Consider the following 17,850-nt stretch of genomic DNA (forward strand, 5'->3'; position numbering starts at 1 on the left):
AAATTATCTGTATCGGTTATTAAAGAAATGAGCGTAGACAGTGAGGTTTAGAACATAATTCAGTCTGTGAATAGTGATGTCTGGCTAGCAAAAGTAGACCCCCCCCAACTTTTTAACAACGATGGTCTCCCTTTTTTATGTTAAGCTATACAAGCTTCTAATCGCACTTGTATTTCCAACAGATTCATCTCCTAACATCGCAGGTAATTGGATATTCACTTTATTTAGAAGATGACATAAATTGTCAGAAATGCCTGCTGCTGTTTTTCCCATCACTGCAGCTATAATTCAGATGTCTTTTCTTGTCAAAATAAAGGTCCAAAACTAAAAGAATGTGACTTTAAAATTATGTAAAAGAAAAATATAAAGAAAGAAAAGCGGCACACTTTAAAGTTTGGGGAAAATGTTTTATTTTTATGTGCTTACGTTCCAGTTCCAGTTTATCATTTTCTGCCAGATGATGAAAAATTACACGATCAATTTGGGCAGCCTAGCATATATGAAGAAGAAAGAATAGAAAATACATAGGCTTCTGATCACTTACACGCTCTTTAAGCAGCGTCTTTGTGTGTACGTGAATCAGCAAGCATGAATTTAAGCATGTACTCTACATGTGTGACTTACAGCGTTACAATAAGGAAAGGGCATCGGCTGGGAAAGGTGAACCACTGCGGGACGCGAGGCTGTGGATGGGACAGGATGTGTGGTGCAGTATAAGCATCCCCTCTGCTCAGGTCGCTGCTCATTTGTCAAGTTGCCTGCAGACTTGAATGGTGCATTGCTGCTAAAACAGAGAGGCAATCAGCAGTGGAACGGCACACCTCCGGGGAGGGGTCCCAGGTGGATGATAGCCTTCCTGGGTGATCTGCAGATTAAATGGTGTTTTTCTCAACAAAATAAGCTCAGCCAGAGGGTTACTGCAGTAACTGCAGACAGATCTGCATTATTCTAAGGTAACCATTTCATCCTAGGGGATATTTGAATAACTGATTAGTGTATTCATCAGAAATTAATCTCAGAAATATTTGCTGTGCATGTTTGGTGCTAGACGCAAAACTCACCGTGCGCATCCCAACTGGAGATAAAGCCTGCAAGTGACCGGTGTCTGATGAGGTGTAGGCCGGCATTAGCTCACACTGCTCATTAGAAAGTATCCAGGACACGCACCAGCCCTTCTCATCAGTCACACAGCGGTTCGGCAGATGGCAGGAGCAGACTCTCGCGTGGTTAAGGCTCTCCTGGCTGCCTCCATAAGGCAAGCATGCATCCACGAGCTCAGCATGGTATCCATCCAATTTGGAAATCTGCAGCGGCAACTCTTTCCTGACAGGCAGACATCTACATGGCAAGAAATTATAAACACGAATCAGTGAAATGAAACCATATTTTCTAATCTGGCTCATCAGGTGCATAAAATAATGGATGGCATGAATAAAGCCTACAGTGGATGAAGGTGTTATAACACCCTTATGCTGTCAGGTTGTTAGCAGTGTGCAATAGTTGTAGATAAAAAATATACAATTAAATATCAAAGCTGTGTTCACTGTAACGCAAGATATTGACTCATTAAGCGAAGACAATAATGACAAGTTTTCAGGCAAAGCTTAAAGACAATATTAATGTGATGCTCCGTATTTAAATCATTGTTGGGGATATTTTAAATTTCCTTTACTGTTGAGGGGGAAAAAAGCAACAATTTAATCCAACTACTGCATGTGTGTTAAGAGGGTCCAGCGTTCCTCTGAGCCATAGGCGTTCATTGTCATAAAACACGAGCCACACTTTTATTGTCTCTACAACGGTCACAAAAAAACCAAAGAAATGAATTCAGGCGCACATGCAGTGTTAGGCTGCCAGAAATACCAAATGTTAATTAATCTGTGGATGAAAATAGTTTCCAAATATCCGGTGCTTACTCCTGTTTGAGTAAAAAACTACAGTCCCATCTGTTTCAGAAAATTGCTGATCCAATTTTATTATTAAAAACAAAACAAAACTATATGTCCATGATTCATTTTGAAGATTTTCATCAGGGATTGCAGCTGAGCACTACAAGCAGGCTCAGAAATGGGAAGAACTGGGAAAGCAGACAAGCAAGCAATGAATTTTTGGTTGTTTTTCAATTCGTTTATTTAATTTGTGTACACTTTAAAGAACACTAACTGTTGCAGACTTGAAATGAGTGTGGAGTTTTTATCAATAGTACACATGAAGTGGGAGTAATGTGCTGTAATTAAAATTGTGTATAATGTCGATTTAATTCGGTGTAGCTATAAAATTTAACAAAAAAAAAAAAAAAAGCAGACTAAAAGCAGTATAAATGAAAGCCATCAGTAAAAATAATGTTAACCTTTCTTCCTCCTAGACTACCTCTGATTTTGAGTCGGGCTTTTTCTGTTTAACACTCACTCGTTTAGCCGTGGATTTCTTTTGGTGAAGACAGTGAAAATGTGAAGAATCACCCCGGAGCCTCTGCCCCTGCTTCTGCTGCTAAAATGGGTCGCAGGCAGATAAACACATCAACAGGCCACTCTGGAGGAACCTATATATTATATATCTTTGTCCCTTTGTGTTACCTGTTTGTGGCAGTAACAAATGGCAATAGTGAATGTAGGCCAAGAGACAGCACAGATCTCTATATGACACACTTGTTATGGAGGATATGGAGCGCTCCTCCAAAAACCGGGAAGGCAGAATATAGTCCAGCACAAAACAAGTGAAAAAAAGACCACACCAACAGGCTGCATGCAAGATGAACAGGACACGCACACATAATTATGGACACCCATTGGTTTTGTTCAAAAACATGAAGACAACAGTGTCTCAAAGAGGACAATCATAACGTCACCAACACAGGATGTTAGGATGATTTCATGGTGATGTTTTTGTGTCAGCTTCTTTAATTTCTTCCCATAAAGAAATATAGAAATTTAGTTGTGAAATGTTATATTTACAGGTATGAATTTTAGGCATTTACATGACATTGCTTTTTTTTGTTTTATTTTTTTTCTCAAAGACAGTCAAATGGTAACCCCCCCCCCCCCCCAAAAAAAAAAAAAATCCATGTATTTTATTTTTGTTTGTCTTAAAAATATGGCAATCAAACAGAAACTTGAAAAGTTCAGACAATTGAAGTTAGTAAAAATAATAATAATAATAATAATAATGAGAGTCTGATTAACATCTGGGGACGGGGCATGTTTAATACTACTTAAGAGGCATTGGCTCTTCTTTAAACAGCACATTGTGTTACGCTGGTGTGCAGACTCAGGTCTGGTATTTTCATGCTGAAATAAGCAAGACCTGCTCTTATTTCATCACATGACTCAACACCTTGTGTGTCCCCAAACCTGTGCCCCCAGTAGAGCTTTCACTGCCATTCGTTCAGTGGATAGAGAGAGAAAAGCTTCTTTGGATTTTTTTTTAAATTATGTGTAACAAAGATGATGAAATCCCCAAGTTATTAGCAATTTCACACTGAGAAGCATGATTTGCCCACACACTCTTCGAAGGAGTGCTGGATGTTAACCCTTTAAAGCCTGAACCATGAAACGAATGCCATATCTTTTTTTTTAATGGAGTATTTATTGGACCTTCTAACAAAGGTTTAAAAAATAGATCTGAATTAGTATACATGAGTTTTAATTTGTACCATATTTGCTACAACTGGTATTTGCTTAAAATGTATTGTGCAATTTATTTAGGTTTGAGAGGTCTGATGGTGTAGAAGTCTCAAAAACTCACGTATCAAATAAGATTTGTTTGGAAGTTAAGGACGTGTTCTGTGTCATCCTGCTACCCCATCCACACTCTAGCAGTTAAACCCTATTTTTTTTTAATCACTAACCACAAATTTCACACTCCTTGTTTTTTATTGTATCAAGAGGATGGGCGTGTTTCCTTACAGCGAAGAGTAAACAGACACCTTATTGTCACATTATGAAGCCTTTGACGCTTCCAAACTACCTCGCATCTCTTGTCTTTTTCAAGCTAAATAAACTAAACTCAGCTCATAATCCAATAAATACTTAACTTGTTTACACTAACCTTGATACAGTTACTATATTTCACACAATCTCCAAACTGGCTTCGAAATAGGGACCAATTTTGAGATCTTAAAACTATATTACTAATGGTTTTCTTCATTCTTTGTTCTTCTGTTCTCTTGTTTGTGCCTGCTGATTGTATTCTTGTGAATTCACCTTCATTCTCAATGAGAATATTAAAGTGCCCGATTACATACAGGTTAAATAGATCAGCCTCACAAGATGCTCATTTCTTAATCTTATAAACGTAATTAGTTGTTAAATAGTGCAACATCATGTGTGTTTTATCTTAGTTTCAGTATCTGATGTGCTCTTTGAGGTATTTTCAGTTAAACAGATCACTGCAATCTGTTTTTATTTACATTCTGCGTGGCATGCCAGATCTTACGGAAACTGGGTTGTTCACGGGCATGCTTGAAATTATTATAGCTGTATGAGAGCTTAATCGAGACTTTCCAGCTGCAGTCTCTCCCTCTTAAGGCTGATGTGGGCATTATGCTTTGCTCCAGCGCCAGTGTAGAGAGCAGACTGGCTGGTGCTGACACTGACAGCTGACAGAGCTGCCGCTCATTCACAACAGAGCAGCCAGCTGTCACAAGTTCAGCCTCTCGCTATTATATCAATCCATCACAGCCCTGTACTACCATCTCTCTCATACTGAGGGAGAAACTGATGACACCCTGCACTTCATATGTTTCACATATCAAGCTCGGCCTTCAAATCGGGATCTTTAATATCAGGGGGTTAGTAATACTGTAAGAGATTCTTTCAAAATCCGTATCAGGAAATAAAAGATATCTTGGACCGCTCCACTCGCCGGGAATTCACACTTCACAGTGTGTTTGTCCCTCTGCGTGCTTACAGTCCTTCCAGTATAACCACATTTGATCTGTTGTGTCATTAACAGTGTCTTTTTCACTCGACTTGGCCTTGGGAGGAATCTCATCAGCTTTACAAAATGAGGTCAGCAAAGAAGCACTGGTGCAGTCAAACACACCACCTTATTCTACGAAGTCAGGAACGCTGCATTCAGTCCATCTCCGTAAGACTGACTGACTGAAGTGAGCAGAGATTTTTGCCAGCTCGCCTCAACCTCCTTCCTGAGTCCAGTTTTCATCAGCAATGTCACATTTCCTACGCCACCTTAAAACCCTCTAACATAGCATTCAACTCCAACTACGCTCCAGATTTCTGTATTTTTTATTTATTTTTTTGCTGCATCTTGTCAGATGCTCAGAATTTTGCTGTGCTGTAAAAACCAAACGAAACAAGGTGTTCACAGAAAAGATGGTAAATCTACACCTTCAAAAGAAGTCTGTCCTCAGTCAAGGCAATTCTGCTTTTTGACTAAGGACTACTGAGAATTACTCTGAACTGATGTGTAAACCAAGCAGGCTGCTGAGCTTGTGAATCAATGTGTCTATTATCTTTTCCGGACAGATCAATGAAGCTGAGGAATGAGCTATGAATGGCAAAAAGAAAGAAAAAAAAAAAAGCCGCACGTAAACTCACCAGGCAAGCGTTACAGCCTTCTCCATTATTTGCGGGAGTCAAGATACTTGACAGATAACCTTTATTCTCACGGTTTAGCGTTAACCTCAGTTTAGTCAAAGAATTACTAAAAGACGACCGGCTGCTGTGGCACAAAGAACCAAAAAGGCAATTAGTTGCTAAAATTGATTAAGTCTTCTGCAAGAGTGTATTCACACGTCCACTGAACTAAGCATACCGAATAGATGAAACAACTTTGAATTTATACGCTCACATAATCTGTGAGGCTTTACAAATATTTACCCACTGTGTCCTTGGCTGGGACAGTGTCAGAGAATATTAAGTCAAGTGGAGAAGCAAAGGCGATGAAGTGACAGTAGCCAGGTAAAGCATACAGAGGTAATCTAATAGGACATGTAAAAGGGCCCCTCCTCATGGCTTATTCATTATAAGGGGTGCCATTACTGAAAATGGCGTGGGGTATGTGAGAGATATGCCAGCAGGGGCATTTTCCCCGGTGTCAGTGAGTACAGACGAGAGGATGGATGCTGCGAGGATCAGCAGACTGATGCAGCTGCAGCACTGAATGCAGATGGTACATGCAGAGAGTGCTTGCCCATAGCTGATGGATAACAGTGCTCGTCTGATGCAGATATGGACACTGACTGATATCAGCAGCTGATTCCCAATATTGCATTACATGAATTTTGCTGATTCAGCAATCTGTGCAAATAACTGTGTCTTAATAAAAGCAGAGGATACAGGCAAATTAACGAGAATCCTTTCATATAATACACACACACTCTAATATGCTTAAAACTGCTACACATAACCTTTGAGTGCACAGAGTCAAGGTTAACGTGAGATGTATGCAGTTCTCCTCATTCTCCTCCACAAAATGTGGGATCACGGGGTGCAACTTGGGGCCCAAGTCATATTGGAGGAGAGAGGAAAAAAAAACAAAAACTTGCTGCTGCAGTTGGAAGCAGACAGCGCTGCACTGCTGCAGAGAACAGCCAAGACGCTGATGCCTCGAAACGCTTTCAAACAGAAGCACCATTATCTGTACACTGCCCGTGCAGCGCGCTGCAAATGTCATCGCTGAAAGCCGGGAAGTGTAACACCAGGCGCATTTCCATAAGGAGTGCAAAAAGAGAAGTTCAACCTCAATGTCTGACTGAATGATGGATGATCTCACTCTCACAGAGTTGTGCAACGCACAAGAGACAAATTCGGTTGGTCAAGATATTTCTATATTTTAGCGCACTGCAGAATAGCACCAGTGGAGCAGTGCATCTTGGGTAATGAAAGGTAGGTATTAGGGATTGCAGATTAAGGACATTTTACCGAAGGAAATGTTGTACCTAGAAGAACTGTACAACTTTGAGAGAGAGAGGGGGAGCTCTGAAATGAATGCATTAATTTACTGCCTGTGTGATTATTACTCATTCATCATAATGCCTGGAGACACCGTTTCCCATACGCATTTGGTGTGCTTTGTGTTTATGTACTGGCTTGAAAAATTGCTCTTAGTTACTGGTTGGATTATAATAAATCACGCAACTTTTCCCCCAATAAAACCAGATGACAAATTTGATTTAAAAGCACTGATTTTCCTAATTCACTCAAACGGCTTCACATTTAGTGATCTCAGATTAATTAAACATTCTTTAAACGTCATCATTTTTCAAACCATACCTGAGGACATCCTCCCAGATTTTTATTTTTATTTTTGTGTGTGTGTGTGTGTTTGTTTATGAGGAAATTGGATTTCAGTGATTTTGGATACTGTGACAAGGGGGAAATGGCCTCTGCGTGGAGCAGGGACAGTTCCTCATTGAGGTTTTGAGCACCCTCATATCTCAAAGCAGCTTTTGCTGTGGTGTGAAAACGAATAAAAGAGGATGGCGAGTTATGTGTGCGGCGGAGGGGGTGGTGGGGAGGCGTGTAGGTGGGGGTGGGGGGGGTCTCTCCTGTGAGGAGTCCTTTACACTGATGATTCCCGGGGGTGTCGACGAGGAGGAAGGTTTGCTGAGGGGGTACATGGAGGAGAGGAGGGCAGACTGAGGATAAGCGCACACACACACACACAAACACACACACTGACCCTGGAGGTTGCGTTCCCCTTTAAAAGTCCCATCCCACTCAGATACGCAGAGCTCATGCAGGATCTGCTGCGGCAGTGGGGGAACACTGCTGAGCTGTGCAGTTTATGCTGCCAGCAAGCGTGCAAAGAAGAGGAGGGGGAGCAAGCGTGTACAGGAGGAGGAAGAGGAGGAGGAGAAAGGAAGAGAGAGAGAGAGGGAGAGAGAGAGAGCAAACAATGTCATTCTGTTCAGGAGGCAATGCTGCAGTCAAGTTTGCCGCGCCATGAAAGCACATCACCAGCAACCAGGAGGCTCAGAGTGAGTGCAGAGAAGTTTTCCTCCTCTCCTTCCTGTGTGAGAGATGCGGTCAGAGGCTGGTCCGTAGGTATACCTTCCTTTCCTCTCTAGTCTTATTTAACTTGTTTGCCTTCTTCTATGATGGGCTCTTCTTTCTCTAGGTTTGTATACTTTTTTAATTATTATTATTATTAAACGAGCCTTGCAGGAGTTGATATGTGTATGTCGGTGTGCATGCCTGCAGTGTTAGAGCTCCTGGCAGCTTCTGTCTCATCAGTTTCAGCCTCCTCTGCACCAGCATTAAACCAGGCAGCAGTCTGCCAGAAAACCAGTCAGTTAGCAGTCAGGCTCCACTGCTCCCTCATCCATGTTTAACACATGGTACAGGCTGGAAATAGCAGCCAGCGTGTCAGATAGCGGCTGGTCCAGAGGACTCGCTATTTGACACAAGGACAAAAAAAACTCACCAGGATGCAGAGTTCTCCACACCAGTGGAGAGTTTCATCTTTGCTGACCTAGCTTTTAAGAAGACGACAGGCAGCCTGAGCTCTACTTTTCTCGGCTAGCTGTGCATTTATGTTAACCAGCGTGTTTTCATTGCAAGTATGATGCTGGGAACTGGTGAGAAGGATTTTTCAAGGATCTTGGACTGTGTGAGTGTCTGAGTGCTAAATGGGGAAATGAGAATGAGGCTACAGTGGCCTGTTTGGGACAGGGGAGCTGTGGTGCAGTCATGAAGTTGTGCTGTAGTTACTGGGACTTTTCTGCCATCCTATAAGGGGATTTCACATCAGAGTGCTACTCTGTAGAGACTTTGGCACTAAACTGTGGAAGATGAATGCTTTCTGTTTCATTTAGATATTAAGTTTTAGTCTTTTAAAAGACGTCCTAGAGCAGGACCAGTCTTTTCTATCGTTGCAGCAGCAATATTTCAGCAACTTTGCTCTAAAAGAAGACGTTGCTACTTTTGTTTCATTGCAGCATCTCTGTTTCAGAAACAATGTATAAATTGTTTATGGGGGTTAAAGCTTCTTATAAAAGTCAAAGTATTACAAATGCTTGGAAACCAGTATGGAAGGTGTGAATGGTGAATTCACTTGGCTACACGGTCAGCTCTGAGTTCACCTCGGGTAACTGTGCTAAGACCTTGAAAAAGCCGGCCCTGCATTGTCAGTTTGGTGAGGCTGGAGTCCAAGGCGTTTCTCTGGACTTTCTGTTTCTCCCCACTGCAGACAGACGGGCACAATGATGATCACAAACTGTACTAAAGGGTCTGTGCTACATCCGGAGCTTGACATCATCTCGGAACATCTGCAGTTCTCCTGCTCACACTTTCTCTGAGGGTGGGTGCTACACTGCCAGCGAAGGGAACTGCCGCACTCACCTGATGTTCCTTGCACCTCGCTTCTGCCCTCCCCCCACCTCCCACCTTCTCTCCTTCTCCTCCTCCTCTTTCCTCATCTCCAATTTCTCTACTGTAGTCTCTCTCAGAGGTACAGTTGCCCAGCAGAGCGCCTCACCGGCATGCTTTGCACCTCTGTGATTCTGCCCCCTCCTCCTCCTCCTCTCTCTCTCAGCCACGCACCCCCCACCCCTCCGTCCCTGCTGAAAAAGTATGCAGCACATGCTCTCACCATCCTCCTTGAGCAATTTGCTTGAGTGAATATAGAAAGGAGAGAGAGAGAAGCAGGAGACAGAGAGCCAGCAGCAGAACAGCAATCCTGCAGTGTCCTGCAGCAGCTGAGTTCCTGCAGTGCTGGCCTGTAATGGCACACATGCAAGAGTGCGCACACACACACATGCACACACACGCGCACACACACACACACACAGAGGAGGAAATACACCAAAGAGCATCATTCCCTCTCAGAAAATCTCAGACAGTCCTGATGTCACATGACCCTGCATGGCAGAGCAGGCCGTCCTGCAATGTGCTGGACTGTGCTGAGCTTAGAGACAGAGGCAGAGAGAGCGAGAGGGAAAGACCCCCCCACCCCCAACCTCCCCTACCCCCACACACTGCCCATGGAGCACCACAGGGAGGCACTGGTGAGATTAGCCGATTGCCCCCCCTCCCTCCCCTCTGATGGTGCATTGTCCCGTTCCAGCACTCCAGTTCCGATGATGTAATCAATGCAGCAAGCTTTGAACTTGCTGGGCTAGGGGTTCCTTCTCCCACCCCCCCATCCCAAACTGACACAGATGCAAATCTCAGGCTTCAGCTGCAGTCTGTTGCAGGTAGGAGGATGAATAACTACAGTTCTGTACTGAAGTGCAGGGATACGTTCCAGTAAGCGGGGCTACGTCAGCGGATACCCATATTTCACTCATGAGTAAATTGCATAAATTATCAGCCAAGTCAGTTGGTGAAACTACTGCCGGCACTTTGTGAAAATACTTCTGTGCGGTGCCGCAACACCACTTCCAATAAATTAAGGCAGCTAACGGCAGGAAAATGAACCTCGTCTGCTCTTTTACAAAGCTGCCTCTCTAGTTGCTGTTAAGGGGTGGGCAAAGACGAGGCTCCGAGCCGAGCCAAAAGTGCTTTGAGCTCTTTCAGGGCGTAACATCACGGTGACTTTGCTCTTTCATTGATAAGGTCATCAGTCTGTTGACAGGCTGCAGTGAAGAGCAGCAGCACTGATGTACAGTGCAGCTTCAGAGATGCTCAGGCAGCCAAACTCAGACCATATAGTAGCAGGTGAGTTTTGCTGAGCTGGCTCCTACCGCTGTTCCCAGAATCTGCCTAGTGATCAACTTCCACTACAGCAGTGATGAACCGGCATCAGGCCTGCTCTAGTAACGGAAAAAAAAAAAACCCAGCTAACAGCAAAGCAGGTTTGAATAATTAGCACTCATGGATGCTGATGATTCTGCACATTTAATGCAGTTTAATGTGTCAGCAGATAAATGGACACGTAAAGCACACTTGTATACTGCACCTTTTCTTTTCTCGCTGCATTAATAAACAGTTTAGAAATTTTGATTTCACTAAAAAATGTCACTTTTCCAGGAAGCAATTAATTTTCACAGCGTTTCATATCTTTGCTGATGCGTTCTCTGTGATTTTTTGCAGTTTCATAATTCATGCCGACGGACTTCATCTGTAATTGATGTGACCCGCTGAGTTACTGGAAAAAACAAAACAAAAAACCCAACGAAGATTTAATGAATCAGCACCTTTTATTAGTATGCTATAAACTATTTGTTCTTCTGTGCTAAAGATTAAGTAGGACTAACTGCTAATAAGAGCATGGGTGAACAACAGCTCTGTAAAAGACATTTCATCTACTTGAATCTAAATTCAGCTTCAGCTGACAAAGACTGGGAGGTTGGGACAGAGACATTTTGAGCTGCTTCCACCGGCAGGACACAGAAAGTGAAAAGACAAAGCAGTCACCGCCTGCAGCCAGACGTGGGCCAGGAAGTCAGAGCAGTTTTTTAAAAAAGCGCTCCTCTGTCTAACACATTTTCAGCAGTCGTCACCCATTAGAGCATCTCCTCATCTCTGCTTCTGACTTAAATGACTTAAGCATGTCACACAGAATAAGTCATAATGCACCTTCGAAGACTAACTCATGTGTTAAAGTGCTCAGACTGAAAGCTATGCTAACTGACCGAAGCAGGCTGAGTCATGCTGGGTCTTTTCTGGGTTTCCCCCCTCTCTGATCCTCTGCTCCTCCCCCTGTGCAGGCTCATACATCCAGCCCGGCTGTTGGTGGCGTGTTGGAACATGCCTTGACTTGTTGTACTGCCTGACTGAACAGACAGAGAGAGAGAGAGGCAGCCACAGGAGGAGAGGCAAGAGGCTGGTGGTCAACAGTTTTTCCAGAGTGAAGTGACCCACACATCGGGAGAGCCCGTGAACAGACTCCTGTTGATGCCAACACGTTGAGTGCACCCGCTGGAGATCACGCTGGATGGTGGACCTCTGCTGCTGCCTGGCTAACTGGTGAGTGTCCAAACTGTGTGTAAACAGATGCCTCTGACATACACAACAATGCTACAGCTGAACACTTCTGAGGACCTGTGCACTTCTGCTGAAACTGAGTGAAATTTTCAGAAACACCAACTAGTTCAGGGGAATTAAAATGATGCCAGGCTGAGGCCTTCAGATCAGCCTGTAAATCTAAATTAGAAAACGATAATTTAAGCCACTGCAAGTAGTAGAAGCGTCCAAGCTTGAGTTTTGATGCTGGCTTAATCCCATGGTGACTACACAAAAGGTTAGCGAAAGCTATGATACACCCAAACACAGTACCCAGTTGCACAGTGGCAGGATGAGTGACCCTTTCATCATCTCGTCTTGATCCTCACGGAGAAGGGCAGCTGTTTTTGTTATTGTTTTCTCTGGTATTCATAATGAAAGCCAGTTTTCCAACAGGAGACCCAGCAGGCCGCATCTTTCCCCTCCTGAAAAGCCCCAAGAGAGCCGAGAGCGAAAGGCTTTATAACAGGTCCTCGTTTCTCAGAAGTGATTTGTATCTAGCGGGATCTGATTCGAGTTTGCGACTAGACGGTGTGACAGACGATTCGAGCGGCCCTGGTTCTCAGAAGACAAGTGTCATCAGCATGTCAGTCAGGAAGCGAATTGAGATTAGGAACAGTGTACACAGAGAAGCAGATAAACGAAGGCCAGTCTGTCCACGCTGGCACACATTATCACACAGCACTGATAAACCCTACTGTAAAAACTCATGCAGGCCGGTAAAAACTCAAATACATTAATTAGAACTCAGGTGATAATCATTTAGTGTCCAACACGCTATGATCTGTGTATTTTAGTTGTGTGTGGTCAAGCAGGAAGATAGTTACTGGGGAAACTCTTTTTTTCCCCTCTCTCTGGCAACCAGGGGTAGTGCAAGCTGAGTGTGAGACTCCGTTCTATTTAATTATTAACACACTGCAGTTTGGCGTGTAGATTCATTTAGCTCAAACCCAAATATGCTTTAAAATTGTTCTAAAAATAAAAGTAAAAAAAAAAAAAGACTACGAGAGGCTAAGCTCGCATGTCATGTATGCCGATGTGAGCGTGTTGTGCATGTGTTAAACTGCTCAGCAGCACGGCCCTTCAGTACATACTGATGTCACTGTTTGCCATCAGATGATTAGGTTTGTGGAAGCGTTGATCAACCAAGAAATGTGCAGCAGTGACATGAGGAGAAACGGGGAAGTGAGGTAAAGTGGGTGAATGTGATTTTTTTTCTCTCTCGTTTGGATTACACATCGTGAGGCCTGACAGCAGAGGGATCCACCATGATGAGGAAGTATAGGCCAGCCTGGGGTTTGTACACGTGTGTGTGTGTGTGTGTTTTGGTGAAGTGTTGCTGGGGAAAATTGTTGCCTGGAGGCTGAATATGTCAGAAACTGTAGACCTACAGAGTCCCACGGTTATTTAAACAAAAGCTATTCTGAGGCAAACGCTATGTGCACCATGTGCAATGTTACGTTTGACACTCCAGATTACACACGTCTAACACTAACACAAATCTTTTTGTGTTTTTGTGTGTGTGTGTTTTTACGAGTCAATTTTAATCTGATATTTAAAGCTTTTAGTTACACCACAAAGGACCAAATGATGCTCTCTTACAAGCCATCGATGACACGTTAACATCTTAAACCAGGCTTGTTCATTTACATTAGCTTTCACGGTTTTCCTTTTCAAATTAAAAATAAATAAATAAATAAAAATCATAATTTAGCAACAGGAAAATACATATTGGATCAAAAAGGACAATAAAAATGTTTAGTTTCACAAGGGTATTTTTAAGGGAATATAAAATAAAACTTTAAATATTTTTTAAAAGACTTTAATTTGTTTATAATAATTAAACATTAATGATTTTGTTTTGATCTTCCAAAAAATACCAAAACACTTTTTCCCCCAAATCTTTACTGTCAAGGTTTTATTTTGTTAGATGACAGTCGATTAATTTAGAAAACAACTCGTACTGCGATATGAGTGGTGTGAAATAATAAGTATGAAAAAACCTGATATCACTAACAATGCACACGTGAAAATGAGATGCAATTTTGTTCGTGTTGTGCACTTCCTCCACCTCCCTGTGCACACAGAGTGCAATTAATTTGCCACAACAAAGATAAAACGCACAATAAGCAAAACGCTAAAAAAAGAAAACACTCGATGAAAAGCGTTATTGTTATCTTTTCATTTAGCTTGTGCAGATGTGGTGATAATAACAAAAATTTAGTGTTAGCTGCATCGTCTGGACACATCCCCCTCCAGCTAAATTAAGATGTACTTAACAGGTTAAACCACAAAACAGCATTTATTTATCCGGTTAAATACCTTACTAAGTCCGCTCGAGCAGTATTCATCCACACCTCTGACTAATATTTGTAAAAAAGGGTTTTTTCCCCCAGGTTTGGACAATACTACGGAAATATTACAATAGGGAAATCTGTGAGGAGAGGTGAGCCGTGCCTGAGGCTTTAAATGCATTTGTGGAAAGGCTTGTTAGTCGAGGCTCGCTGCTGTTTGCTGTGAGAGGCGGTGGGGCGGCCGGCCATTCATTTAGCAGGCAGGGTTTTGTTTTCCCTGCCATTCTTCGTTCCTGTATCAGGATTACCTCAAGGTCTGAACAGGAAGGAATTCCTGTCATCATGTGCTCAGCGAAGGCGGCATCTAACTCGCTGCGAACGCACAAAGGGACAAGGATGCAGCTGCTTGGTGAAAGCAGGTCAAGGTGCGACCTCTGCGTTTGTCTGTGGACATCAGTTGTGCATGTGTGTGTGTGTGTGAAGACAGACGCTGACAAATACAAATTTTGTGTTTGTTTCAGGCAAGAAGCTTCAGAGCGTCATAAAGTGCTTTCTTAGAATTTCAAAAAGGTCAAAATGCTTAAACCACAAATAAAAACGCTGGAATTTCCAGTTATACAACCAAAAACTACGTCACAAGATAGACCAGAAGCCGACGCAGAGGGCCACAAATAGCCTTGCTGCAGAATTCAGAAGCAATAACAGCGGATAGTTGATGTAATTCAAACTGTTTGTTTTCCAGACGTTCCTCCCTCTACGGAACGTCTTCTCTTCCTTCGTTTAAGAGCATGTGCCTACCGGTCTCTAGTATCCATGCTGTCCTGCGAGCAAAGCAGTGTCCACAGGGAGACGACAGTATGGAGCGGTCAGCCAGCCCAAAATAGCACTGCAGCGAGCAAACGCAACTGATAGCGTTGTAGCTGTGGTCCCTGAGGTACACAAACACAGACTAGCACTGTATGGAGCTAGGGTAAAAAAAATTACATTAAACAAACAAACAAAAAAAAAAAAAGACATACCCCCCCCCAAAAAAAAACAGAAGCAAGGCTGGCAGCCACACAAATAGTTGAGAGCTAAATCAAACCGAGCTTTTTTGTTGCAAAATCATGAGTCATGGCAAGCCTATTCTTAGTTCAGGGGTGTTTGTGTTTGCCAAAGTTGTGTGCACTTAAAGTGATGCTGCACAAACCGGCTAGGAGGAGATCAAGAAATCAGTTTGGAAACAAGCTCGGGGGTTCACTTCATGAAGCGGAACGTGGGCTCGTCTGTGCGTTGTAGTTGTGTAAATCTCAGTCAGGGAGCAGAAAGGGCCTCTATACTTATACACTTAATGAACAACTACTAACATTTCCTCCTGCTTTCTTACAGAGCTGCCAGAGCACCACGCCACCCTCGAGGTGAGGGGGGGGGGGCTTTCAGTGTGAGGCCACTGCCTTCCAACAACCACCAACAACACCATCACCACGAAGCTGGGAATGGAAAGCGTCAGCAGTGCCAGGCTCGCAGGTGGACACATGCACCAAAGACCAGTCAGGACCCTGCTGGGGAGAGCAAGCCCGGAGTCGGGTGGTTGGACGCGGCTGCTGTGGGTGTTTCTCTGGCAGTGTCTTAGCTGGTTGTTGTGAGGAGTGAGAATGAAGCAATCAGCAAGTATACTGCCGCAGAAATTCTTCGCAATAAGAAGCCCCGGGATCACAGCTGAGAGGGAGGAAACTGGGAGCTGGCACTGTAAGTTTTCGACCCTCCTAAGAGAATTAACTGAGGAGAGATCGACCGAGCGCACGGCCTCCGCAATATTTAGAAAATGGATCAAAGCGTCAAACTTCCACACTGTCTGTTGCACTATCATGATCTTCTGCTGCCATCTTGTGACTGAAAGCAAACCTCCCGGCATGCTTTTGATCAAACGCTGCTGCGCCAATTTGTGAAACCTTTGCCTTTTTTTTCCTTTTCATTGAGACAAAACGAAAGCCCTTTCATTCAGAAAATACAACTTGGCTTACTATGACTTTTTTCAGTTGCAAATGCATGTTTTTGATCCCTTAATTTAATTTGCTCCATAGATATTTCTGGATGTAACGCACAAACAAAAAGAAAGTGGATATGATTAATTCTTGATTTATGTGCCTGATATTTTATTTGTGACATATTGCTGCTGTAGAAAAGGAGCATTATAAATAAAGTTAGATAAATACTGATTTATATATTTTCCTCTTTCCTTACTTAACACAAGAATTTTGTAATAATGCAAAAGTGTTGCAGAAAGGCCCTTTGGACTACATTTAAAAAAGAACACTTTTTATTTAGTGCATGATGAGAATATTTCTGTGTGACCAAAGACGACCTAATGTGTGCAGATGAGTCAGGTGCACATTAATTTAGGCTTTCTCACACACACACACACACACACACACACACACACACACACACACACACGATGTTCTTCTGATTTTTTCTCCACTCTATCTCAGAATCTCTCACCGTTATTGTTGATGCTCGATACAAAACAGTGTCTTAAACTGTCTGTCGATGGTGTGATTCAGGCGATAATGCAGATGCCGAGTTGGCTGCAGTCTGCAAGGGAAAAAAGACAAAGAAAAAAAACCCCCAATGTTCTGCTGCACTGCTGCAAACACTAAAACAAGGGGGTTGCAGGTTTTTCTGGGCTGCAGTAATGCAGAAGCAGTAAAAGTCCTGCTCTGACACAAGGTCACCGCTCCGAGGGCTCTAAACCGTTTTACATCACACTTCTTTGGTAAACTGCAAATCACAAGGCCACCAAAGAATCATCAGCACTCGGGACAGGAGGCAAGCCAGATGTTAGTTGTTAGCTTCTCCTTTATTTCTGTGCACAGTGAACTCGTCGCTAATAGAAATGTAATTTCAGGCAAAATTATGCTTTTATTTAAAAATGAACTTATTGCCCCAGAAAGCTGAGATTCCAACTCTTACTGCAGGATGGGTTACCGTGAATTCACTCTTTAAAAAATTAATTGGTCCTTTGTCTACATTTAAATTCACCCATGAAGGCTTTTATATTCATGATCGGGTGTTTTAAATAACTAGTCATTTAACCCATGCTTCAGATTTAATCACTTTCACACATTTGCAGCTTTTTCCCTTTTTTGTATACCTGAGGATTAATACAGGGAGGTTTTGGATACACAATTTTAAATGCTTTTTTTTTTTTTTTTTTACCTTGCAAAGAAGAATGAAGTGAAACCATGAAAATATTTGTTAGATGCAATCTATGTCCTGTAGTTTACAAGATCATCAAATAATTCAAATAAAAACATTTCAATGTTTCAATTTTCTGCTGCCCATCATGTTCACAGCTGATGTACTTTTAAATTATGTTTTGTTTCGCTTTTATTTATTCAGTTCCTCTGTGCTCTTTGATGACACTTCTGCTTTGGTGCCACCACCTATTCATGTGTTTTGATTGCCTACTTTGCAATACTGCACTTTCTGAAGCCAAAATTCAGTCACTTTTTATCAACTTCTACATACATTTATATAAAAATGAATGCGTCTTGTTATTCAATGCACTTGCGCCAGATTATATTTATGTGAAGTGTATCTTTTTTTTTCCATGTACAAAATAGTTATTAAAATAAAATCAGACGTCATTTTCTAACCTGAGCAGC

The 17,850-nt window shown here is 42.6% G+C and overlaps 1 protein-coding gene and 1 long non-coding RNA gene across 2 annotated transcripts; one reads left to right on the forward strand and one right to left on the reverse strand.

Annotated features, from left to right (window-relative positions):
* Positions 1–424: 424 nt before the first annotated feature.
* On the reverse strand, positions 425–15,423 carry LOC147304935 (uncharacterized). Its single transcript, XM_086277715.1, has 3 exons — positions 15,002–15,423; positions 1,062–1,338; positions 425–865 (listed from the first exon to the last, which is right to left on the reverse strand). Exons 1-3 carry the CDS (start codon positions 15,016–15,018, stop codon positions 785–787), a joined length of 375 nt encoding a protein of 124 aa, XP_086133841.1. The 5' UTR covers positions 15,019–15,423; the 3' UTR covers positions 425–784.
* On the forward strand, positions 7,882–17,832 carry LOC147304936 (uncharacterized). Its single transcript, XR_015126638.1, has 3 exons — positions 7,882–8,009; positions 11,615–11,873; positions 15,572–17,832. It is a non-coding gene; the product is annotated as an uncharacterized LOC147304936 (long non-coding RNA).
* Positions 17,833–17,850: the final 18 nt, after the last annotated feature.

Source organism: Aulonocara sp. 'chitande type north' Nkhata Bay, linkage group LG20, assembly GCF_057382095.1.
Source record: "Aulonocara sp. 'chitande type north' Nkhata Bay isolate Kocher_YH1m ecotype deep benthic linkage group LG20, A_spYH_male_GT1.1, whole genome shotgun sequence".
Taxonomy (NCBI): domain Eukaryota; kingdom Metazoa; phylum Chordata; class Actinopteri; order Cichliformes; family Cichlidae; genus Aulonocara; species Aulonocara sp. 'chitande type north' Nkhata Bay.

Bases quoted from the DNA above. Each gene is read 5' to 3' on its own strand.
- LOC147304935 (XM_086277715.1), bottom strand. The intron at 866-1,061 runs GTGAGTTTTGCG...TTTAATCTGCAG, and splicing joins CTCCAGTTGGGATGCGCACG to ATCACCCAGGAAGGCTATCA.